Genomic DNA, 26,453 nt, shown 5'->3' on the forward strand with positions numbered 1-26,453 from the left:
CTCAATAAACAATGACTGAGACACCACGCTCCATGCTTATGATGTTGCGTGTCAGTTTTAATTTATTTGACTATGTTACTCCATTCTTTTTTACTAGCAAACAAACGTTAGTGTGTACCGTTATACTTGTCCTGAAGAAGCCAGACAGAATAGCTGGCGAAACTTGTTTGCAATTTGTGTATATCATTTATTAATATCTGGTCAACGAATAAAACAAAGAAAAAGCTCTAGTTTTAAAAATAATTTATATTTGGATCCAAGAAGATGAAACATTTCATTTTTGCATTTCTTTGAATGTTGAAATAAATGCCTACTTAATACCTATCTTTATTTACTATTCACTTGTTGACAGTCCCAACTTTTCTAGTCTAAGGATTCACCTTGCTAAGATTCCTTTTCCAAAATCCTCTATTAATATATTCCAACTGTCAAGTTTTTCTAAACTTGAATTCTGCATTCTCAAACTTCCATTCTCTGTTCTTTTCCTCTTTACCTAGGTACCAAACACTCTCTGTCAGCTGTCACTCACCCATAACCTCATTGATGAGCATGTGCACTTGTTCATCTTTGCAGCAAACAAGAAGTTAGTAATAGCTGACATGTTATTGTCAGTAGCGAAAAGAGAATGTCCCCATTATGAACGACAGATAACACAGTACACTTAACGATTGTGAGCTACAACAAACAACACCAGTGAAATTATAACAGTTATCAGAATCTGATTAGTACAATAAATCTCACATACTTTACATTTTATTAACATAAATAATCAATTTCTTATTGGTCACATTGCAAGTGCCTATCATACAAAACCAAAACTAATAAAACACCAACTTAAGAGAAGTTGTAAAAAGATTATGATTATAAATTATCATTATTTTTACAAGTGAATAGGAATATGATACTCTGAGAGATGGGTCAGAACAAATTTTAAAAAGAAGGTTTGTCCTAGTAATTTTCTTTCTTTTTATGATAAAAGTAACTGATGAGTTGGATAATGAAAATGCTGTACTGTGATGTCTGCCTGACTGTGCAGAGGCATTTGACAGGATACCTCACGATACCCTGTTTGTAGATGGGGTTTGTACATGAAATTGGTGAATAGCGAAGAAGGTGGTTGAAGGAGGACAGACATCAAAGAGTAGTATGTTGAATTGAATCGCAGAGAAGCTGGGTGACTAATGATGTGCCACAGGGTTCTGTACTTGGGCTACTGCTGTTCAGTTTTTACATTAATGATATTGAGAATCTTTTAGACAGGCTTTAGTAATGAAAGTTATTCATTTATGTTTTACATAGTATTAAACAACACGAAAACAGTAACAGATAAATAAGATATTTATTAACTGGCTGATGCTTTGCTTGGATTTTAAACTACCATCTTCAGAACAGAAACTTCTTGTTATGATATACAAGAAACAAGTACTGGAAACAGTTCAACTTACAACTAAAATTATATCTGTAGGTAATTTTGCAATTTTCAAGTGATTATTGTTGATAGTTTCATTACAGCACACATGGTTTCTTGATATGGTGTTTAATGGCAGCAGTGTAGTTACATTATACTATAGAAGTTATCTTAAGTCTACATATAAAAGTAACTGAATAGTCATATTTACATGTTATATACTTTACTCACAGGCCTGTGTAGCTCAGTGGAAGTGACACTTGCATCCTCTGCGCTTGGTTGCTCGAAGTTAGACTTAAGTTCAAGTCTAGTTCGTTGACTGGAGGAACTTTTTCTAAGCCTTTCTTCAATCAGTTCCCGAGTTAGTCGATCTCTGGCACGGTCTAACAGGTTTTTCCTCCTGGAAATTCTGTTTTTTTGTCCTGTAAATTCAAGAAAATTGATCATAGTACGCACGTTATTTCAGACAGTAACATATCTTGTTAGGGTTAGGTACCAAGAGATGGCAGTGCTTGTTTTCCAGCCTCTTCATTGGTGGATGCTATAATTAGTGATAGACATGTGCCAGCTATCTCTGATTGGCTACTGGTGGAGATTGAACTGCCCACTCAGTCTCCAAAAGCTAGATAGGGTATAAAGGCCTCACCTACTCCCTATAAGGGAATAAAAGGCATTAGCTGATTTATTTTATTTTATTACTTTACTCAGATGGAATGTTTCTTCTGTTAAAAATTATTCTGATTTTAATAAGATGGAAATTTAATGCATCATATTTTATCAGTTCATTTAACTAACCTGGTTCAGCTTTGTCAAACAGATGGTGGATGACCAAATTTCCTGCCACTGAATCCTTTGAGAATATCTAGAAATAGTAATATACAAACTGGAACCATTGAGGGGAAAAGAAGATACCGAGATGAAATATACAAGAACAATTCTTGTTTTCCTTCTGATGCATTCTGTACAGTTCTTTTATATGTGTACTCCGCCCCCCCCTCCCGGCACCTACGGCAGCCAACCTCCCCCCCCGGTTCCTGACTGGTAAGCCAGTTCTCCTTCAATTCTGAAGACTCGAAAGGGGTGGAGGTTCCATCCTCCCATCTGGCACCTAGGGTAGCCCTGAGTGTCGAGTCTTCAAAAGGGGGGGCACCGGCCCCTGGGTGCCTATGCACCCCTCCCCCTGAGTTCCAGACTGGTAGGCCGGTTCTCCTTGACTCAAATTTTGAAGACTCGACACTCAGGGTAGCCCCTGAGTTTCAAAATGTTTCAAAAAACATGACACGAAAAGGCTTATCATTATATATATAGGGTAGATATATATATACAGGCAGCCCTCGGTTTACACCTCGCTTCCGTTCCTGAAAAATTGGGTGTAAAATAAACCCAATTTTAATGGGAGATGAAAAGTTATGTTTCGCTCAGTCAAAAAATATATACATGAAGTATGTGTAACATTATTATATTTAAAGCTTTTATAATACATACATATATATTTGTTAAAATAAAATTATTAATAACGAAAAACAAAACAAAATTATATACAAGAAATATGAAACTTCGAAAAGATATTACATATTTCTATGTTGAAGTTCCTGGTTTCGGATGACCTGCATTTTATTTGAAAAAAGTATCCAGTGTTAACTGCCTAGATTTTCTTTTTCTTTCTTTAAGGGGTTCAGTGTAAGGTCGAATAGATGTGATTACACTCATTTTTACGTTTGCACTCTGTTCCCAATCGTGGTCCATTTCGCAGAGTTCATCAGTCAGTGTCTCTATGCTTGCAAGGATACACTATAAATCGGCCATTTTTATATCTCTCAGAGAACCTTCTTCATTTTTCTTCCTCCTCCTTTGGATGTTGACTTGATTGTTTGACTAATTCTTTTAAGTCTTCATTGGAATGCAGTTTATCATGGCTCTATAAGACTTCTGTCACATCTTCAGCTGTAATATAGTCCAATCCCAACTCTAGCGCAAGCTTGGTAACATCTTCAATAACATTCTCCTCTTGTCTTAATTCCTCAAAGTCATGCATAAATGCTGGAAGACGTTGTTGCCATGCTCATTTTAAACACTTTGCTGACGCCTCGTTCCAAGCTGCTTTGATACTGTTAATGCCCTTCAAAATATTGAATGACCGCTAATAGTCTTTAATAGTTTTTCCTGAAGTGTCCAAGACTCTTACCATTTCCATAAATATTATACGGAGGTAATAGGCTTTGAAGATTGATATAATCCCCTGATCCATTTTGCAAAAGCGATGTTGTGTTTGGGGGCATGTAAACAACCTTGACATCCAATGGTGTTCTTACTTCAGCAAGATTTTGAGGATGTCCAGGGGCATTATCCAAGAGAAGCAATGCCTTGGCTGGCAGGTCATTTTCTTTACAGAAGAGAAGCATGGTAGGACAAAAATAATTTGTGTGCCAATCTATAAAAACGTCTTGTGTAACCCAAGCTTTCTTGTTCCATTTCCAATAGACTGGCAGCATGGCTTTTAGACCCTTGAAGGTGCGTGGTGTCTGTGAATGGTACACCAACATTGGTTTAAGCTTCAAAGTTCCGGAGACATTTGCACCCAACAAAAGCTCAAGTCTATCTTTGCAGTTTTAAAACCTGGAGCAGAACGTCCCTCACAGGAAATGAAGGTGTGTGTGATGGCAATTTTTTCCAGTAGAGCCTAGTCTCATCAGCATTAAAAATGAGATCAGGAAGATAACTTCCTTGTTCTGCACAGTCTTGAAATTCTTTAGGAAAAGCAGCTGTGCCACAATATCTGCACTTGCCACCTCACCATAATTTGACACTATGGCACTTACTTCGAGACTTAAATCTCATGAATCAACCTTTGCTTCTTAAAAATGTTTCTTCGCCTCCATTTATCTTTTCAAGATCCTAAAAAATTATTTTTGCTTTCTCGGTTATAACAGCCTGCGTCAGAGGAATGTTTTTGTGATTCAAGTCATCCACCCATAATGATAATAATTTTTCCTTTTTTTCATGAAGTTTACCCCTGCTATGGTAGTACTACATGTTTTACATTTAGTACTGCCATAGATTGTTGCTGCATTTTTCATAATTGTAGTAACAGTCCATGGAGGTAAGTTCATACTTCTACAGACATTAGCACTTGTCTGCCCATCTTCCATTCTTCGAATCACCTCCATCTTCTTTTCAAGTGTGATTGATTTCTGTGCCTTCTTAACACCAAGTTCTGCTAACTTTTCTGCACTTCTTTTATCAGACATGGTATGTAATTACATACTTGATCAATTTAAATATGTATGTAAAAAAAATTAAATAGAACAATTAGGTAGATTCAACAGTAAAACTAGGTTTGATACATTTACATCATAGTAGCTCAGTGAACATTCAAACACTAGAGTGCCTGCTAACGTAGTTTCTCAGTCAGACCACACTACAGTAAGAAAGCATGCGCAGGCATCTGCCATTGTTGTGAATCAGCGTAAATTGAACCGTCGTAAACCTAGGGCGCCTGCATATATATAATATATATATAATATATTACAGCATAAAAAATCTCTTAAATCCTTTGTTTGTATAAATTACTTGTGAAAATGAAACATGCTTAGAATAAATATGAAATTTTTATCTTAATATATTATTTGATTTTTTTAGGAAGAGCAAGTAAAACCTCACAAGAAACTCAGACTTACAAAAAAAGCCACTCCTCAAGGAAGCATCTCCTTGGAACAACTGAAGACTGCAACATCAACAGAAGCACTTCAGCAGCTTATTCAACTACCCAGTGCTCTTACTCCAGAGGTTAAAAAAAAAGTTAAATGTTGACCAAATATATATATATATATATATATATGTGTGTGTGTGTGTGTGTGTGTGTGTGTGTGTGTATTATTATTATTACTACGGGCGACTCCAAGGACCAGTGCTTTCCAAACGTTTCATGTTGGTGACACACTTTTTAGACAAACATAATTTCGCAGCACAGTAATTCAGTCTGATGTGTCTCTCATGGGTCACATGGCCAGATCAGATGTAGTTTAAGTATATGCTTTTACAATTATGTTTTGTATAACTTTTAGAAGGTTTATTTAAAAATCTCTTCCTTTTCATCCGATACCGAGTTAATAAAAATTCACTATTTATAGTAAGTGATTAATCACTTACTCCTTTTAAAACATCCCATCATTATTATAACAAGCAGCTCCTTTTGATATTTGATAAGATCAAATATCATATAACTCCTTTAAAGGTTGCGTGATATAGTTAGATTGTACTGTTGTTTTTATTTGAGCAACCAAGTAACTTGCCTTTTGAGCTTTTTCTGATGTCTTCATTCTCTTGGTTAATGATGTAGACTTCTTTATAGATTTTGAAAGTTCAATAAAGTATTCTACTGCCTTTTCTGACAAATGAACTGTGTTTTGAGGTAAAATGGCGCTTTAATTTGCTTGGTATCGTACTTTCATTTGCAAGTATCACCCCACAAACTAAACACTGGGGACAAGGATGGTTTTCATTACCAGAAAATTTGAACCCCAATTTCATATAATCTTTATTGTATAAACGAGGCATGGAAAATTTTCCTTTCCACTTCTTCCCTATTAATGCAGACCGTTCAACAGTTGATTCTTGCGTAGTTTCCTCTATAGTCGATACATTTTGTTCATCACAAACATCACCTTTAGCTTTTCTTTTATTAATTAGTAACTTATCCATTTTATGGGTAATTCAACACCAATTTGATAAATAAAACTGTGCGAATTTATTGTAAAGCTTTAACAGTAACTAAACATAAAATAAAAGCACCAGCTCTTCATTTATTCATGTTGCAGTTAGAATAAACATCAATAATAACATTTGTATGAATAAGTGGGGCACTTTATTTTTATTGGTCGAACAATAATAAAAACGAGCGACTACTACATGATAAAACCACAGGGATGAATTCGGCTGCATTTATTCTCCATTATTTATCAAAATATATTGATATGAAATATTCTTAAAGGTTAAAAATAATTAAAAGATAGTTTGTGTATATAATTTTGAAAGTGAAATTTAAATTCTAGAACGTAAAGCATCTTGCAATTACATTCTATTTAAAGTAAAGTATTTTTGGGACTCCTTAGTGCGGCTCTGCACAATTTAGCTTGTTTACATTTACTGTCACTCATACTTGAATGAACTATAGAAAATTCCAACGAAAATGAAACTGATGGTGATGGTTGCATGCAAGTTGTATAGACTCAGGGAGGGGGTTCTGAGCAGTTGACCAAATATCTTCTTTAGCGGTGCTAACTAATAGTCGTACGGCACTTTGTGAAATGGATTCTGCTGTGGAAATTTTCAGCGATTATTCTGTTTAACGCTTTATGTTCGCACGACACACCTTCACATTGCAGCCGACACACTAACGTGTTGCGACACACAATTTGGAAAGCTCTGCCTTAGACTCATCGAGGAAGGCCCTAAACATCATGTCCACAACTATTCGACATTCTCACAGTATCTATCATACCTTACCTTGAACTCATTCACTGTCATAGCACCCACAACAGACTCTGGCAGCTTATTCCACTCATTTACCACTCTAAAAGTAAAGAACCCAGCTCTAACACCCTTACTAACCACATTCTTGCCCAGCTTCCATAGATGTCCCCTAGTCCTCCCACCACCAGTCCTGATCTCAAAAATGTCTTCTGAATTAATTTTATAGAAACCCTTCAGTAATTTGAATGTCTCAATCATATCTCCCCTCCTCCGCCTATCAACCAATTTCTGCAACCCACAAATCTTCAACCTGTTCTCATAAGGTGCATTCCATAGACCTGCTGTCGTCTTGGTCACTTGCCTCTGGATCCTCTCAACCTCCTCCTCCCCATCAAGAAGAAACCTAGGTGACCAAATCTGGGCACAGCAGTTGAGATGAGGTCTTATCAAGGCTCGGTACAGAGGAACAATGACTTGCTTATCCCTGCTTGTCAAAGTATTCTTCAGCAACCAAGTGATTTGATGAGCTGATTTAACCACTTTTGCAAACTAAACTTCATCTCCCTATCCACCAACACGCCCAAGTCCCTGGCCTAATCAATCTCCTGGAGTACAGTTCCATGAATGTGGTATACTGCTGCTAATCTTTTCACCCCAAAATGCATAACCTTACATTTTGTCACATTAAATTGACATCCATTCTCCTTAACCCAGACCTCCAATCTATCCAAATCATCCTGCATGATTTTGGCATCTTCTGCATTCATTATTACCCTACCCAGCTTTGCATCATCAGCAAACAAGTGAACACTTCCTCTCAGATCCTTCCCTATATCGTTAATGAACAAATAAAACAGCGGTGGTCCAAGAACAGAACCCTGCGGCACACCACTAGTCACAGGCCGTCTTTTGGACTCTACTCCTGAATAAACTACTTTCTGATCTCTCTCTCAATCAACCACCCTCCTATCCATCTCACCAACCCTTTATTCATTCCCATATGTTGCAGTTTATGGATTAGAATTCCATGTGGTATCCTGTCAAAGGCCTTAGCCAGGTCCAGCAGTATCACTGTAAACCTATTACCCTTATCCAGTTCAGCTGTCACTGTGCTATAAAACTTGAGCAAGTTACTGAGGTATGATCTACCCTTCACAAAGCCATGCTGTCCCCCTTACATTATCACATTTTCATCAATTCATTCCTGTATTTTTCCCTTGACTACTTTCTCCAAGACCTTGACAATGACTCCTGATATGCTGATCGGTCGGTAATTTGCAACAGTAGTCTTGGATCCTCCTTTATGCAGAGGAACTTTTCCCTCTTTCCACAACTTTGGAACTTAACCAGACCTGAGACTCAGATTAAACAACATGGTCAAGGGCACAGATAATTCTTTAGCCGCTTCACATGAGACCTGTGCATATCTAAGTCTATATCATTAAAGAAAGCTGATTAAAATCTGTGCTGCTTTGTACTAGGGTGCAGTAAGTAAAAAAAAGCACTATGGTAGCCAAAAAGAGACCATGCATCATCATGCTTATCACGGATTTAGGCCTAAAGTGGCTTGTTCTGGCCTTTGAAGTTGTCGTTGAATCTCTTTAGAGGATGTCCTGGTTTTCTTTTCCATAGTGATTTGTAATTTAAGGCTTGTTTTGGTAATCTTTCTGTTTTTTTATTAAGATGTTCATCCAATTTATGTTTATATTTTTAAATTTTTTCTATAACTAATTCCTTGTTTAATTCTTTCATAATTTCTTTTGTGATTGAATTGAGTATATTTTGCAGTTTTTCTCATAAACTTCATTATAGCTGTTATTAATCTTTTTGTTTTATTGTCCAGATTTCACTTCCTTACAATAGGATGGGTAGAGCTAATGTATTGTATACTTTTAGTCTGGTTTGTTTTTGAACTAGGTTTTAGGTTTAAATATAGAGTTAATTACACCTGTTATTTTTAAATATTTTGCAATTTTTAACTTTATATCTTTTTCATTTTCATAAGTAATCATACATTCTAGGTAGTTAAATGAATTCACTTGTTCTAAAATTTTGTTATCTATTACTATTTTAGTTCTTGTTGAATCTTGTCCTTTAAATGCCATTGTTTCTGATTTTTCTGTTGATATCATTCCATAATCTTTGGCTATTTCATTTAAATTTAAAATATCTTTCTGTAAGTTGTCTTCAGAATTTGTAATTACTATTTGGTCATCAGCAAAAAAGGAGAATGTTTAAGTTTACAATAGGAGAAAGTTTAATACCTTGATGGAAATTTTTATTCCATTTTGTTATTATTTCATTTAGATAAATATTAAAAAGAGTTGCTGAAAGGGGACATCCCTGTTGCACTTCTTGGTTTATCTCTCTCGGATATGATAGTTCATCATTTAATCTTATTTGTATTTGGTTATTTTCATATATGCTTATGATAGCTTTTAGAATATTGTTTGGTATTTGTCTTTCTTTTAATATATTAAAAAAAATACTTCTTTTAACTTTATCAAATGCTTTTCCAAAGTCAATAAATGTATTATGTGTTTCTAAATTGTATTCTCTTCTTTTCTCTGTTATTAATTTTAGGCAAAAGGCCAGGTCTATACATGATCGTCATTTTCTAAATCCATTTTTTACTTCTGAAATAAAGCTTTCAGAATATTTTATTAGTTTGTTATTTAAAATTCTGCTATATTCTGCATGAACTGTAATTGACCAGTGTTACTGTATATAAGAGAATGATTTAATATATCAGTGTTGCAATGATTCATACAGTTTAACCAGTTGATTTATGCTATCCACTCAGCCAGCTAACTTATTAAAAAATTCTAATAATGCTATATGTGCTTTATAAAATCATAATATTTGTGTTAAATAAACATAAATATTATGATTTATTAAAAATTATGTTATGTTTATTTTTAAAAAAACACAAATAATGATAATAAACAGTAATGAAATTTCTTATTGTTTCTTTAGGAATTTTTCTAATATGATTTTGTGAAATATTTAGATTGATGTTCAATATGTATATGGAGCTCTCCTGGATCATTTTCATAAAGAACAAGAATCAGCCGTAAGGGTGAAAGTAGTTAGCCTTTTCCATCAGATTGCCAGTCTTAGTCTTGTTGAGCCAAATGTGCTAGCAGATGATTTAGTGTCTTTGCTGAAAGGAGAGACATCTCATAAAGTTTTGGTTCAGTTACTCACTACACTTCACATACTTGGTAAATTAGCTGCTCCTGATGGAAGACTGCAACAACGTGTTCTTCACTTGGCAAAGCAGGTAGGTAAAAGATGTAGTGTGGTATTTTATGTATATGTCTTTAGCAGCAAATAGCATTAATATGGAGATATGAATGATAGGCTATTTCACTTACTTATGTAGATCAACACGTTCGAAAATCCGCGTATAACGTTTGACTCCCCAAAAATTTACTAATAACCTACTGTTGACCAGAAGCCTTACCGATAACATAAACATTTGATTAATGCATATTTTGTATGATATATATTATATACTATATTCTTACAATAAAGTAAGCTAGGGAAAAGAAAATGTTATTAAGAAAATCATAAGGAAGTGAAAATTCATTTACGGTACTGCACTGTATTGTATTTATCAATACTGTAATAGTTTACGTTGTCTGTTTACAAGATGAATCATACGTCTGTCAGTACCTGCAGCAACATTATCTTAATACATACAAAACAATATAGATGGTATACGTATTTCTAACACCAGACATCAAAAATGAAAAGATAATGTGAAAAAAAAATTCATATTTATTTACAGGTATAACATTTCATGCATTGATAATGAAGAAGCAAAAGTGTGATTGCTTTATATTATCCTAATGCATAGATGGCAAACCTATGGCACGCATGCCAGAGGTGGCACATGCGAGAATTTTGCTGGCACATCAGCGATTTACAGGTGATATCCTTTTATACGCTTATAAATTATTCTATCTTTTTTTTTTAATTGTTACAATACGTACAAGTTAAATTTTGTTTTACACGAAAGAAACTACCGACAAACACAAAGCCTACTGTAGAAACAAGGCCCAGCAGCTGAAAATTACAGCTGATGTAAAGAACGAATCTCTAGCCATTGGCTGAGGGGGCATAATAACATGACTCAGCTGATAGAAAAGAACTGTGTTTAGTCGCCAAAACTTTTTCATTATTTAAAAGCTTATTAACTCAAGTTTATTATCTTTAATATTTTTAGCATATGACAAGTCACCAGCTGCAACTTTGTCAAAACACGTGTCTTCTAAACATATGATATTAAGAGTAACATGGCAGTCATATCTGCTGGGCATCTTCCTACAGTGGGTTGTGAACAAATACAATTTTCTTTGCTTCAGCTGACTCATTGTACATCTGGGTTTCTCAACCGCTGGGCCCTGGCATCAATTATACCGGGCCGCAAGAGGTTCTTCTGAAATTTGTAATTTTTTATGAATAAATATTTTATAGTGGAAATATTCTGAGGAGAATATAATATTCGTGAATGTAACAAAAAGCTCAGACCCAGAAAACCTAAATAACATTTATGCAGGAAATGTTAGTGACGAAGCAGCATATTTTTAAACATGGAAATATTCAAGAGTAATCGGGAATTTTCAGACATCGAAATCTTTCAACATTCGGAAGTTCGTTGGCTGTCCTGCGGTGAAGTTCTCGAGAGGTTATATGAACTCCGAAAGGAAGCTGAGCAATTTCTAATAAGAAAGGTGACCTGCCCCATTATTTCCAGGATAAGAAATGGGTAGCCAGGCTGGCATATCATAGTCAGCAAAGGATGGTCGATTGATAGAGCCTCTGCTACTAATGGCTTGCAAAACGTTAAGCAAGTTTGAGAGCGGTTAGTAGTTGGAAGGGTATCAGTCATTCGATGCTGTTAGCACACTCTCCCTCGCTGAGTCTTTGGACATCATGGAGGGGTCACATAATAATAATGATAATAATCTCAGAGATATATTTTTTTACATAAATGAGTTGAATTTAAAGCTTCAAGGTCCTGATACTATATTTAATGCTCTTGGAACAAGATAGAATCATTCAAAAAGAAACTCCAACTTTGCTTTAATATGATTGCAGAAAGAAATAATGAAATGTTTCAGTTGTACTCAGATTATATTATGGGAGCAGGTGATTTCTATTCACAGAATTCATTTTCAGATATTATTGCAGCCAACTTGAAGATGTCGTTCTAAAAGTATTATCCTGAACATGAGAATCCCCGGAGGCAAAACATGTGAACCCCTTTGTTGAACACAAAGAGATAGCCCTTTCCATGAAGAAATCCTTCAACTTTTGAATTATCATTGGACAAAGGATTGCAAAGTACTTTTAATTCTATCAGTAATTTGAAATTCTGGATAAGAATGAAAAATGAATATCCAAATTTAAATGAAATAGCAATGAGATTTCTTCTTTGTTTTTCCACCACATATATTTGTGAAACTGCATTTTCTGTCATGACTGTGCTTATAATGAAATAGACGAATCGCTTGCAACTTTCCGACTGTCTCCATTTGGCTATCACTTCAATTCATCCCAGAATTAATAAGCTAATGGACAGAAAACCGCAACAAAATTCTTACTCTTTCTAACTAAAACTTTCAAAAACTCAGCTGTAGTAAGAGAAACTAAGTTTAACTTTTTCAGTAAATTTTAATTGCTGCGTTAAAGTGATGTGTTTTTAAATTCAAAATATTATTGTTGGAACTAGTGCTTAGAATTGAAAGATTCATATATTTTTATTTATTAAATTACATAATTTGCATATATATATATATATATATAAATATTCGGCGTGTGTATGTGATAATATCGTATTTATTCTAATATAATTCTCTTTTTTTTTTCATAATTAAAGCTAAAAATTTGTAGTGCAAAATATATGCGATTTTCAGAAACCCAAACAGTGAAATCTTCCTTCCCATTATTCCAAGCAAAAATTAACATTAATTTACAAGACTCGAGATACATAAAGAACAATCCTTCACGAATGACTAATGAAAAGTGATAGCAAAACAGACAGCAATGGTAGGCCAGTATAGAGAGCAGCAGCTATGAAGACGTGCATATGATTGGTGCGGAATTAACAAAAGATCGCGCGACTCAAAGATAAAAGCAAGCCGACAATTTTTGAATTGAAATGCTAATTCTCTTCAACCGAATCCCATAACATCTGCAACTGTCATAACAACACTCACTATATATTTCTTAGTTTTAACACATTCCCGACAACTTCTCATTACTGGCGGGCTCAACTCACACAAAGTTTCGATCCTTTGCTGATTTTTATTGCTGCCTGTTTGCATTTGAGCTGGCAGGGGAACTCACAGAAGTATTATATGGCATGTTTCAATTCGTGGTAGAATTTTATTTGAAGTTAGCTTTTGTGATCTGTCATAACGACATCGAGAATTTCAAATGCAAACAAACACTTATTTCATTATACAGTAATTGAAAAATGGGACAATAGTTTTTAGTTAGATACTGTGTTTCCGTGCAACATATGGTTTTGCTGGAGTTTATACATCATAGTTTCTGTGAGAGGGAAGATGATTCATTAGTTTGCGCCGATTTTATTCCAGCTGTCTCTAATTGCACTATTTGTTGAGAAATATATTACACAAAAGACATTAAAATACTGCACATGCATCTGTACCTTATTCAGAGACACAAAAAAACTACTTGTTTTTCTTGCATCTGCAGTATAATGGCTGTTGGGAAGGGAGAGTTGCTATCGCCTCGACTTGAATGTTTAAACATTTTTCGTGTGCGAGGTATATGAAAAACTTTTTAATGTCATTTTTCATAAAGTAAAATCAGGGATGCAAGTTATATTTGAGTAAACACGGTAAGCGTTTCGCCGACAAGTTGACATCCTTCTACTGCATCCCCTGCTCAGCTGACATCTATGGTGAGTTAAAATGCATAAATATTTTTCTGACTACCGTTTTTTTTTTTTTTTTTTTTTCAAACCAATACCATTAAAATCAATTTAATTATACAACAATCAGTTTTACACTGAATAATATTATAAATGTATACATAAATATTATAAATAAAATGAAGTATTATTTATAAAATTATAAATAATTAAATTATTTATAAAATATATATATATATATATATAAATTAATTAATTTTCTAATAATTTTTCCTCTATTAAAAACTACATGGCAGCATGTCAGCAACTTGATTTGCAAATTTTTGGCACGCACCAGTATGTCAACAAATCGGTTTGTAAACTTTTGGCACGTGCACGTAAAAAGATTCACCACCACTGGTCTAATGCAATCGATACGATTGCTTTGCAGTAGTCTAACCTATACACTAATAAATTAATCATTATAAAATTTTTATTTTATGCTAATTAACTAAGTAATAACATTTAATTTTATGCAGTTTTAATTGAATACTGTAACTTTGCATTTGTCTCGACTACAAATGGCCATATACATCTGTAAGTGTTTGTGTGCATAAGTTTTGATAAATTTTAACTTTTTATAATAGATTTGTATATACTTTATGGTAGAAAATGATAAAATAGACTAGTGTTTACATATATTTTATGCATTCATAGCATATCTAACTTTTTCGTAACTTTTTTGATATTTCTAGGCTATGTGGTTCGTGTATGAGTTTTTTTTTTAAATTGTTCCAAATCTCAAAAAAATTTCCAGTATACAGTAAAACCCTGTTTTTACGTTCTCCCAATGTACGTTTTCCTGCCATTTACGTCATTTTTCATTGGTCCTGTTTTAAGGCCTATTCTTACGATATATTGTTTTCCTGCCATTAACAACTTGATGTTGACATTATTTCCTGTGATTTGTGTTTTTTTCCTCGGGTGGCTATACTGATTTTCGAATCAATTTCTATGGAAATCTGTGCATTTCTGTTCCCAGATGGCATTGCTTTCTGCTGTATTTTCGTTTCCGCCATCATGGTGTCTTGCACACTTGCAGCAGTAATGTAGTGATGAGCAATACCGTGATTTTTTAATCACAGTACGAATTGATATTGCAGAATTTCTGCTACGTAATTAGCATATGAAAGTTGCTTTCAAGTTGCGGTGGTGGATTATCCATGTTAGTAATATGGAGAAAAAAGACAGAAAATATATTTCAGTAGAAGAAAAGATGGCAATTCTGCGACACATAGATTCATATGCCGGAACACGTGCGCATTTAGCAAAAGGTCTTGGACTCTCCGTGTCCACTTTGATAGTAAAAAACAGGTCAAGCATTGAACTCAATGTAAAGCAATCTGGTGCTATGTCAAAAAAAAAAAAAAAAAGAAAAACGAAAAGCAAAAACAACCAACAATTAAAGATTTTTTCTAAATAGATAAATGTAACTAATTGTAAATTTATTTATTTTCAGTTATTAAATTTTGTATGTAGACTCACATACTAGCATTAAGTCATCTTTTAGCCCTTTTTTAAATGTTTTTTTACATTTCATGCTATTTATACTTATTTCCATTAGTCCCCTGAAAAGTGTGAAAAAGGGGTTTTTTCTGTATTTATTTTTAAAAAAATGCGTGCAGTTCAAACCCACTTTCTTCAAGGGTCAACTGTATGTGCATGTAACCATACATATTACTATATACACACATATACCAATGTACATCTTCATTTGGGTTGTCTAACAGATACTCTTGTGGTGTTTTTTTCAAATCTCTTTAATTAAATTTAAATCTGTTTAAATTGAATTGTGATTGTGCATGGATAGCCTGGAATTTCACTTCATATTTTGGCTCTAGCATATTTCATTAAATTCTTTTTTCCTGTATAGTCGTGATTTAATTTTGTTACTTATTTGCCTGCTATGATCTCTGTGTATTCTATACATATTTAGAAACTTCCATTGTTTGGACTGATCAACTTGATTATAGTTTAGATTTATTTTCCCATATTGTATTTATATAAGTTATGTACGTGCTGTTAAATTCTATCTGAAGTTGGAAAAGCTAATGATAGTTGCTGTTTAAAATAAACTTAGAATTCATTTTGTATGATTAGAATATGTTTGGGTTCGCAACACCAATATAACAGTCACCATAGATATCATGCATTAAACTAGAGGTCATAAAGGCATAATATAATTCCAGGAGGTGGCATCATGAAACTCAGTTTTTTTTTTAATATTCTTCCAGTACATCCAATAGTTTTTGATATTCATGATCTAGGCTCTGAAACAGATAGGTCCGTGTCAGTTTATCCATAATCCTAGAAATTTTATTGGACTATACATATCAATCTCTTACTCATTTATGCTTATGTTTATTAGATGAGAATGTAATAATTTGTTTTTTTAAAAATCATACATTTATCATCCACATTTCTGATCACATTGTTACAATTGATCCTTTTGGTACAGTGCCTGAATTACAGTTAAGTACAGTATTTTTTTCTTCAACTAACACCCTGAAATCTTAGTGAAAAGGGATAAAATACATCTGTATACATACTCATTTGAGCTCAGACATTCTGGGAGGACGTAATAAACATAAAAAGACATACAAGAAATAATAAACACGCAATAAATCTGAGACGGTCCGCACGGTTAGCCAAGTGGCTTTGCGCTTCGCAACCATATGCCTGGGGAAGGAGTGTCCTAGGTTCAATTCCCGTCGGTGACGTGAGGAGCTGAAGGATCTTCCTCAGCCATAGCCAAGTTAGCCAGTCTTGGGCATGGACAGCAGGGTTTTTTCCTCAGTTTATTCTGGGGTTTTTCATCCCGCAAAGCAGGCAAACTGGCCTTGAGAACTTAACACTACAGGCCATAGGATATACCGGGGCATAGGGCTAACCACCTTATCCTGTAAATGGATTGAGGTCCGATGATCTATGGACCCTCGACACCGCAAGGTAAAAGAGGGTATAAAGAAGATGAGATGAGATGAGATAAATCTGAGACATAATAAAAAGAATAGTGATCCAAGGTAGAATAGTGCAATACCTGAGTATTGCACTATTTTTGAGAGTTTTATTTTTGTCTAGAAATATTTTGTGTCAGTAGGCAGGTTGAAAGTCAGACTGAACAGTTGTATAATTTTGTCTTGTGTTTTCTTTATTACTTTGATGGAAATGTCATCTATTTCATTGAGATTATAAGTACTGCAGATTTTGAGAGTAATTATTGTGATTATTATACAAGCATCTCTGGTTCTAATCACTACTCATTTTGGAGAGACCTACACTAACCATTATGACAAACACAAGGACTTTCTGTCTCTCTTTAAAGTCATGCTATGCATTAGCATGACTTTAAAGACCAATTTATTGGCCTTTATTTATTGAATTTATAAAAAATTTATTAACCAAAAAAATGAGCTCTCATGACTGCCTTTGTTGGACTGTGAATATCATCACATCATCAAACTCCTGATATGTATACCCCCCCCCCCCTCAAGGAGTGATAGTGCCAGAAAGTAAGGATAATAGAGAAAGGTCATTATTACTAATTTCCCTCCAAATTAGCTACTTATCTATTAGAACTTATATATTGTCAGATCTTTTATTTCAATCATGTAAGGCAGTGCACGTGTATTAGTCCACCTACACCTTGGTCTTCCTCTAGGTCTTTTTCCTACCACCATTCTGTCATTAAACACCTGTTTTGAACTTTCCTTTGTCTTTCTGTTTGTCGCTAAGATTAGCTTTATTCACACATTCTTGAATACTAATGATGTCATGAACCCTCCTAATATTTTCATATTTAATATGATTCTGACATTGACGCAATCTGTTTACTCGCCTAATTTCTCTCAGACCTCTAATATTTATAGTCTCCAATATTTTATCAGCTGCTTTATTTCTAATCCAACTTTCAGATCCATAAGTTGAATACTGTTGTATGCTGCTATTTTGTGGTTTGAATAGTTTTGTTCTTATTCAATAAAAATTTATTCAGTTGACTCCCTATCATACCAACTTTGCGTATTTTGTTATTGATTTCCATATTTAAATTGCTGTCTTCACTAAAAATTGTGCTTAAATAACTGAATTACTTCACTTTTTCTATGGTTCTCCATTTGGGATGCAGTTGATGATTTTAATTATCTTGCCTATTTTCATAGTCTTTGTCTTTTTATTGGTGAATTTCATACCAACTTTGTTAAAGCACTTATTTAGTTAAGAAATCCTGAAGATCTGTACTGGATTTATTTAAGAGTAGAGTATACATCATGTACATAAAGAAAAAATTGCTGAACTTGATATCAGGTTTAATGTGCTTTCCTTCATAATTTGATCCATATAGATAATGAATACCAGTAGAGATGGTGTGCACTTTTCCTCATACCTAATATATTCCTTTTTATATTCCTATGATTTCTCAATTATGTGTTGAACCCAGCTTGTTCTTCTCCAAGTGATTCATGCTGAATCTTCTGGAATAAAAACTATAGAAACAGGAATGAAAATAAATATTTTACTAACTAAATGAAATATTTAAAACCTGATATTTCACCACTTCAGTCTAGTATTATCAATGCTTTGAAGACATGCACTCAGCAAAGTCTCAAGTTAAAATTTCCTCCAGAACACGGGCATCACATATGAAGGACAACAATGTCGCTTTCTGTGGTGATGTTCCATGATTACTTCTGATGGGCAGATAGAGTGGTGTGCCAAAATTTATGTAGAATTACTCCATTAGTTCTATTACAGTTCAGGATTTCTGTAGTACAAGTTGCTTCCAGGAACAGTTTCTGTGATTTAAACTGGGATCTGTATAGTAGTAGTGGCTTTGCTTCCACCTGATAAAATGGTCTTCATCCAAGGCATGCTGTGCTAATCTGCTTTTTGGTTGTCATACCAAATATGTTTTTTTATATTATTTTCTTCTTACTATGGTGGTCCATCCTCTCTGTCCAAAGTACTGGATATTGTAGGCACCATTCTGTTGACTTTGTGCAGAGATTTCTAGACTGTTCGGATTTTGTGTGTTAGGATGGATCCAGTTTATCTGTTTTACCATTAATGTAGGACAGAGATATGGTGTGTATATAGTTTGGCTTGGGGGATGGGGTTCTTTTTAAGGATTTAGGAAGGATTTTTCTATTGTAACCATTTTTTTTTTTTTTTTTGTTTTTTTTTCAAAAGATGTAAGTAGATCCTGTGTCCAGAAACTTGAAAATTCCAAGTTTCTGGACAGGATGGTGATGTGAAGTGGCATGTAAGTGTCTACCTGTATGTGTGGATTTCTGATAGAGTGAACACGTGAGGGGGAAGGGGGGGAACACATCCAGTTGCCTTGCAAATAAGGTGTCCAAGAAGTCCAATGCTTCTTCTTTTTTCCTCTTCAACAGTAAAAGTAATTTGGGACTGGATATTGTTGAGGAAATGTAAAAAGTTGGAAAATGGCCAGCGCATTGTCTATATACCTCTGTCATACTTTGTGCTACTTGAGGGGGGTGATGAATTAAGTGCCAATATTTCAAAGCAAAAAAAAAAAAAATCTAACGCCTTTTTGTTCCCATATAGGGAATAGGCGAGGCCGTTTTTTTAGCCCTATCTAACTTTTGGAGACTGAGTGAACAGTTCAATCTCCACTGGTAGCCAATCAGAGATAGCTGGCCCAAGGCTATCACTAATTAATCGGCATGCATTGAAGGCGGCTAGTAAGTGCTGCCATCTGGTGGTCCCTAACACAATATTTTTAATGTCTGAAAATAGTGTGGGTTCGACAGCTGATTTTCTTGAGTTTATGGGTTTTTTTTCCTGGAAACTCGGATAGATATCCGAGTTTCCAGGAGAAAAAACCTGCTAGCCCATGTCAGAGATCGACTAACTCTGGAACCAGTCGAGAAAAGGCCTAGAAAAAAGTTCCTCTAGTCGGCGACTAGATTCGAACGCCTTTCGTCATGCAATCAAGCACTGTAGAGTGCAAATGCCACTTCTACTGAGCTACACAGGCTCTCTATCCATGTATAAATTAGTAATGGGGCAAAAGTGGAGAGCTAATTGCTACAGCTTCAGTTTGTTTAAAGAGCTTTTTTAGATGAGAATAGAATATAGAATATGAATGTATGGAAGGTGACAAACTGTTCTGGAGGCTGTTGAAAAGTTTAAAAATCGAGAAAACAGTATACTCTGAAGGGAATAAGGTGACATGAAAATTGAAGATAAAGATATTCTAGTTGTTTGGAGTAAGTGTTTCATATTTATTTAATTTATTTATTTATTTATTTATCATATGGCATATACACATGGTTAAAAGGAAATAAAATACATATGAATATAGATACGATACAATATATAAAATTATAAATAAGAAGTAAAACATAAGCAAGCAGATAAAATACAGGTATTAAATATATGACAAACTTCAAGCAAAAAATTTAGTCATATTTTTACATTTAGATTTTTAATCCAATTGATCGTCTCTGGGGATAGGTCAAAAATGTCCTTTAGTTCACCTGGATATGTCGTTAACTCACATTCCTGGACTATATGACAAATAGTTTGGGTCTCGGCTTCACAAGGGCAGTGGGGGATTCGATATCTTTTTCCATTTTGATAGTAAGTCTTTGCATACACCATGACCTGTACGGATCCTGTTAGCAGTCTTCCATATGTTCCTGGGCAGGTCAAATCTGGATGGTTTTTGAAGAATATTTATGTAGCTACGGACTTCGGGTGATAACGCTTGAGTCCACAGTGCATCCCACTTATTTATCAAGCTGGCATTCTGACTGAGAAGATTACAGGTGGTTTTAATGGCAGGTCTTCTGGATTTTAATCTATCAGATAAAGCATCTGGAATAAACTCGCGTATTAGGAGATTTTGGTTATTTAGGATTCTTTTATATTCACGAAGCAGAGCTTCCTGTCGTCGCAATTCTGGGGGAGAAATATGGCTCAGAATGGGGAGCTATTGTAAGGGTATGCTTCTGATACAGCCCATTATTAAGTGCATAGTGAGATTGAGTTGAACATCTAATTTGCTGATGCAGTGGCTATTAAGCTACTCAGCTGTGCTGTAGACCAGCCCCAAAGTAGAGCACTGTAGAGTTGTAGCACTTGAGCCCCATGTAGTACTTCAGAGCTTCTGAAGTATATTATTTCTAGTATGCACTTCAGCAGGATATTAATCATATGTTGTTTATATGACAGAGTTCTATCCAAGGTTATCCCCAAGTATTTAGGTGTTAGATTAAATGAAAACAGTTGAATTGAAGTGAAAACAAGAACATTCAGTTTTACCAGGATTTGTGTTAATCTCCATTTTTTATAGAACCTCCATGAGGCCGACATATCATTTATCAATATTTCTTCAGTTCTTTCTATAGATTTATTCCTGATTACCAAAGATAAATCATCTGCATGAGCAAATTTTTTGCTAACTGTTTCAGGGATGTCTGTGATGTAAAGATTGAAAAGCAGTGGTGCTATCACCAAGCCCTGTGATAGCACCACTGGATGGTTTTTAACCATCTTTCTCTGTTTACTGATACTTACCAGATTTCTCTGTTTACTGATACTTCCCCGATTTACCACTCTGAAATATCGATCACATAATAATTTGTTTATGAGGTGTCCTAGTGTGTTACATGGGATGATGTTAAGGAATTTGTATATGAGTCCCTCCCTCAAGAAAGTATCAAATGCTGCTGTCACGTCAACAAAAACTGCAGTAGTCTTCAAGCATTTTTGAAACCCTGCTTATGTAAGTTGTTAAGCTAAGGACCTGATCTGTGCAGCTACGATCTCTTCTGAACCCTGCTTTTCTATTGGAACACATTCCAGAATTTTACCACTGATCCTATTTAGAATCAATCTCTCCAGCAGTTTGTAGGTTGCACTTAAAAGGGCTATGGGGGCAATAGCTTTCACTTCTGTTTGCTGGCTTACCATGTTTTAGTACAGCACTGATTTTTGTCCTTTTAAATTCCCCGAGGACACAACCACTTTCAAGTATGTCGCTAAAGAATTTGGCCAACCACAATTTAGCATAAGGTTCACAATGTATCAGGAATTCATTATGAATATTATCGAATCCAGGAGCCTTCCTTGTTTTGATATTTTGAAGCGCCAAAGATATTTCTTCACAAGAAAAAGGTAAAGAGAATTGTAGGTTCTTTTGAATTACAGCCTTCATAGCCTTTAATTCACATTTTATCTCTAGTATGTTCTTTGGTTATAGGGTTTCTAGAAAGCGAAACAATATGAGCAGCTATCTGATTTGATTTGACAGGTGAAGATTTCTTTGGTATAAAGGAACTTGGACCAAGCTTCTTGAGTAGTAACCAGGCTTTTCTTCTAGAGTGTTTAAAGTCTATGTTCTCAGTTAATTGAATCCACTTTCCCTTCGAGCAGCATTCAGACTGTGAAGTAGTACTTCTTCTGTCTCAGGATCCTTACTTTCAAGGAATTCCCGATACAGGGATTCGCTTTCGTTAGTCTATCCAGGCACATATTCTTTTCGGTAGCCTCAAGGGAGGTAACTTTTTGCCACCACTATGACTACTCCAGTGAATCATGTGTAATTTTTATGGGCTGGGGGAAATTCTTCTAAGTCATGCATCTAGGTCCACAATAAAATTTTCTCAATCAGCATTTTGGAAATTCCATCTTGGTCTAGGAAATTATGTTATCACTGGAATTTAGATGCCTAATTCCATTAAGATGGGACGGTGTTGACTATTTGGAAAAACCTCAAATACGTCTGGAGACCTGTAAAGGTTGTTTTTCACAATCATTGGAGACAAATGTTAATTCAGGGTCATCATCAAATTTCTGCTATGTACCCTCAAGGGGTGTACAGGATATGATAGTACTACATGAAAAAAATTACATCATTACTAACTTCCTATCTACAATTTTCCTCCAAATCAGTCTGTTACTTGTCAAGACTCGAACATTATCAGATCTTATATTTCTATCGTCTAAGGCACTTTGTACCATATCAATCCACCTATATCTTGGTCTTCCTATGGGTGGTTTTCCTGCCAACCTGGCAGAGAATGCTCTTGTTTTGCTAATCTTTCTTCGCCCATTCTGTTTAAGTGACCATACCACCTGAGATTAGCTCTGCTAACGCATTCCTGGATGCTGACAACGTCAAGTTCTATACTTGCATAGATCTTGCCAGGAACACTCAGTAGGGAAATACCTCTGTAATTCTCACATTCAGTTTTATTTTCCTTTTTATATATGGGTACTATGAGAGCTCTACTCCAATCATCGGGAATTCGTCCCTCTGTCCAGGCTTTCTGAATTATGCAGTTCAGACACTGTAAGACTCTTATACCACCATACTTCAGCATTTCTGGTTGAATATCATCTACTCCTGCTGCCTTTCCACATATGCCTGACTGTATGCCTGTTGAGTGTTTTTTTTTTTTTTATCACTGTGCTATCACTGCTTGTTTCATTTAGCAATTTTTCAAAGTAATTACTCCATACTTCAAGGATATCTTTTTCTCCTGTTTTCATGTCACCTTTATCATCTTTAACTTCTTTTACAGCACTTTTTCCTCCATTCTTAAGCTTCTTCAACAACCTCCAGAATATTTTGCCACCTTCTTGATATTTATTTATTATATTCTTGCCAAAGTCCTCCCATGACTTTTGTTTAGCTAGTTATACACAGTGTTTCGCTTTCTTACATTTGTCATTTGTCTCTGTATTCTCTAAGAGCCCAGGCTGACTTATTTGCCAGGAACTTTTGATATGCTTTCTTCTTTTCCTTCACTGCCTCTTTAACTTCCTGTGTCCACCATAGAATTCTAATTTTAAAATCATTGCAGACAACTTCAAGGATAGAAAAATTGATTAAGCTAGAGAGCCACATGCCTCTCTAGCTGAATCAATTAGAGCTTTCTTCAAGGCTTGCTACTGAATCTCCAAGGTTTGATTCCTGTTCTCAAACTCTTTCGTTTTTTCTTCAATAATCTTTGTGTATTTTAGTCTACAGTTCACACCTGAGTGCTGCTCAGCTTTTATTCGCTTTAAAACTTTTCTACATGTTATTCTTTTCAATATGAAATTCAATTTTATCCTGCTCAAGAATAAATAGTGATCACTTCCAATTTCAAATTCTCTGTACACTGGTGTCCTGCACCAGGGAGAAAACATCACTATCAACAATAACATAGTCAATGAGACTTTTCTTATTCCTAGCCTCTTCTCTCTATGTGAATTTGTGCACATTTTTATGTTGGAACATGGTGTTAGTAATAACCAGTCCATGTCCTGAGCTGAAATCCAACAGATATTTGCCATTAGCCCATTCAGCTAATGTTTTCCCATTTTGATCATTCCAGTCATATTTCAATGAAGTATGGTGACTGTTAAAGTCTCCAGATTGCACCGTTGAATTGGGGTATATCTGTAAAACATCATTTGGCCAAGTGGTTGCAGGTGGTTTATACACATTCACAATTGTGATATCTGCTATTCTAACAACAATCTTATGGTTTTCATCATCGGTAGAAGAGGTCATCAGCACAGCATTCTTAATATCATTTTGGACATATGTTATGTTGCCGTAGCAATAAGTATATGTTATTCCAAGAATATCGTAACTAGGAATTGTTGCTCTAGATTTAACTTGTTCTTCAGTTTCGATATGTGATTTTTGAATTAAGAAATAGATCGATGTTTTCATCTCATAACAGTTTAGAAAGATATTGATACTTTGATGTGCTGATACCTTCAACATTTAACTGGCAGATGCAGATACTATGTCTGATGTTCCTTGTCTTCTGGTTCTGGGAGGAACACTATTGTGAAGGTTTTGAATTTCCATGTGTAAATATGGTCAGGAGATTGCACAAAGGTCTGGCCGTCAGTTGCTCTAGCTCTTTAGAGTGACCCAGAGTGCACCATGAGGAGGTGAGCTAGAATTGCATCCCAGTGTTTCATAGATTGCAAGTGAGAGAGAACAGTGGTGATAAATATCCAAGAAGAATGCAGTCAGAAGTACTTGAAAACTGGAGATATTTCAGCTCTCTGGAGTGATTACTTTGAAAGATTGCTAAATGAAACAACAAGTGAGAGAACAATAGTAGAAAATATTCAGTAGGAATGCTACCAGCCATGCATATCAGTATTCATCATCATCAGTTGCTGATATGTACCCTCAAGGGATGTTCAGTCTACTATAACAGCCCTACATGATTAAGTATAAATTATTATTAATCTCCTATCAACAGTTTCCTCCAAATTAGTCTATTAATTCTCAGCATTCTAATATTGCCATATCTAGTGTTTGTTTTTCTAAGGCACTTCTGACTGAATCAAACTACCTAGACTTTGGTCTTCCTCTGAGTCTTTTTTGTGCCATTTGGCATCAGACCATACCACTTTAGATTACTCTGCTCACTCACACATTCTTGAATGCAAACAATGTCCGTTTCTTTCTTAGTGTCTTCATTTTTAATATGATTCTACCAAGACAAAGTCGGTTCTATCAGCAGGAAAGGTCATGGCATCATTGTTTTGGGATACTAAAGGCATTTTGTTTATCAGTTATCTTGAAAAGGCTAAAACAATAACCGTGGAATATTATTCCAATCTTTTAACCAGACTAGATGAAAAAATTCATGAGAAAAGACCTGGTTTGCAGAAGAAAAAAATCATCTTTCATCAGGACAATGCACCTGCCCACAAAGCTGTTTTGGCAATGGGAAGATTGAGGGATCTGAACTATGAATTGTTGGAACATCCACCCTATTCCCCTAGATTTGACTCCCTCTGACTTCTATCTCTTCCCAAAACTAAAATTCTTCCTCCCTGGTCAGCGTTTTTCTTCGAATCAAGAGGTGATTGCAGCTGTAGAGGGATATTTTGCAGATCTTACTGAGAACCACTACAGGGACGGGATAATGGTGTTGGAGCATCGCTGGAATAAATGTATTAGTCTTAAGGGAGATTATGTTGAAAAATAAAAAATAATTTTGAAATTATAAATTTGTGTTTTCATTTCATTCATTCACATATTTCAATCATTAGGCTGAGAACTTTTCAGACCACCCTCATAAAACTGGTTTGAACATGCTTGTTGCTAGTTTAGTGTTTTGGCTAATTTCTCTCTTATTTCATATAAATTTATTTAGTTGGTTTCTCACCATACTAGTTTTGCTTATTCTGTTGTCTCCAAATGTAATTTACCATCTTCACTACAAACTATGTCTAAATAGCTGAAACAATTTTTTACTTTATCTATAGGGACTCCATTGAGAATGCAGCCAGTTTTTCATGTTCCTACCTATTTTCATAGTTTTGGTCTCTTATTGCTAATTTTCATGCCAAATTTGTTACAACTTAATTCAGTTTAATTAGAGAATCCTGGAGACTTTCACTAGATCACAGTATGATTCTAAATTATTGTCGTGGTTTCTGTGGCCTATAATTTTAAACCGAAAAAACAACAAAATAAAACTGCTTACAGAATATGAAAGTGTAACTGAAAAAGTTTTATTTGCTAAGCTATACTCACCGCATTTGATGTCTGGGAGATAATATGATGTCATACTTGAAAATGGTGACTGTTTAAGAGAAAGTATTGTGTGTACTTTGATTTTTCGAAACAAA

At 34.9% G+C, this 26,453-nt stretch overlaps 1 protein-coding gene across 5 annotated transcripts in view; it reads left to right on the forward strand.

The window, feature by feature from the left end:
• LOC150093195 (integrator complex subunit 4-like) overlaps window positions 1-26,453 on the forward strand; it is a 220,672-nt gene that overhangs the window by 25,847 nt on the left and 168,372 nt on the right. For all 5 annotated transcript variants that reach the window (XM_090413369.1, XM_090413370.1, XM_090413368.1 and 2 more), the window contains 2 exons: window positions 5,048-5,194; window positions 9,891-10,163. In XM_090413369.1, the coding sequence (XP_090269495.1) occupies window positions 5,048-5,194; window positions 9,891-10,163 (420 nt within the window). The remainder of the gene's footprint in view (window positions 1-5,047; window positions 5,195-9,890; window positions 10,164-26,453) is intronic.

The sequence above is a fragment of the Typopeltis vanoorti genome, chromosome 24 (assembly GCF_054136105.1).
Source record: "Typopeltis vanoorti isolate ZY-2024b chromosome 24, IOZ_Tvanoo_1.0, whole genome shotgun sequence".
NCBI classification, from domain to species: Eukaryota; Metazoa; Arthropoda; class Arachnida; order Uropygi; family Thelyphonidae; genus Typopeltis; species Typopeltis vanoorti.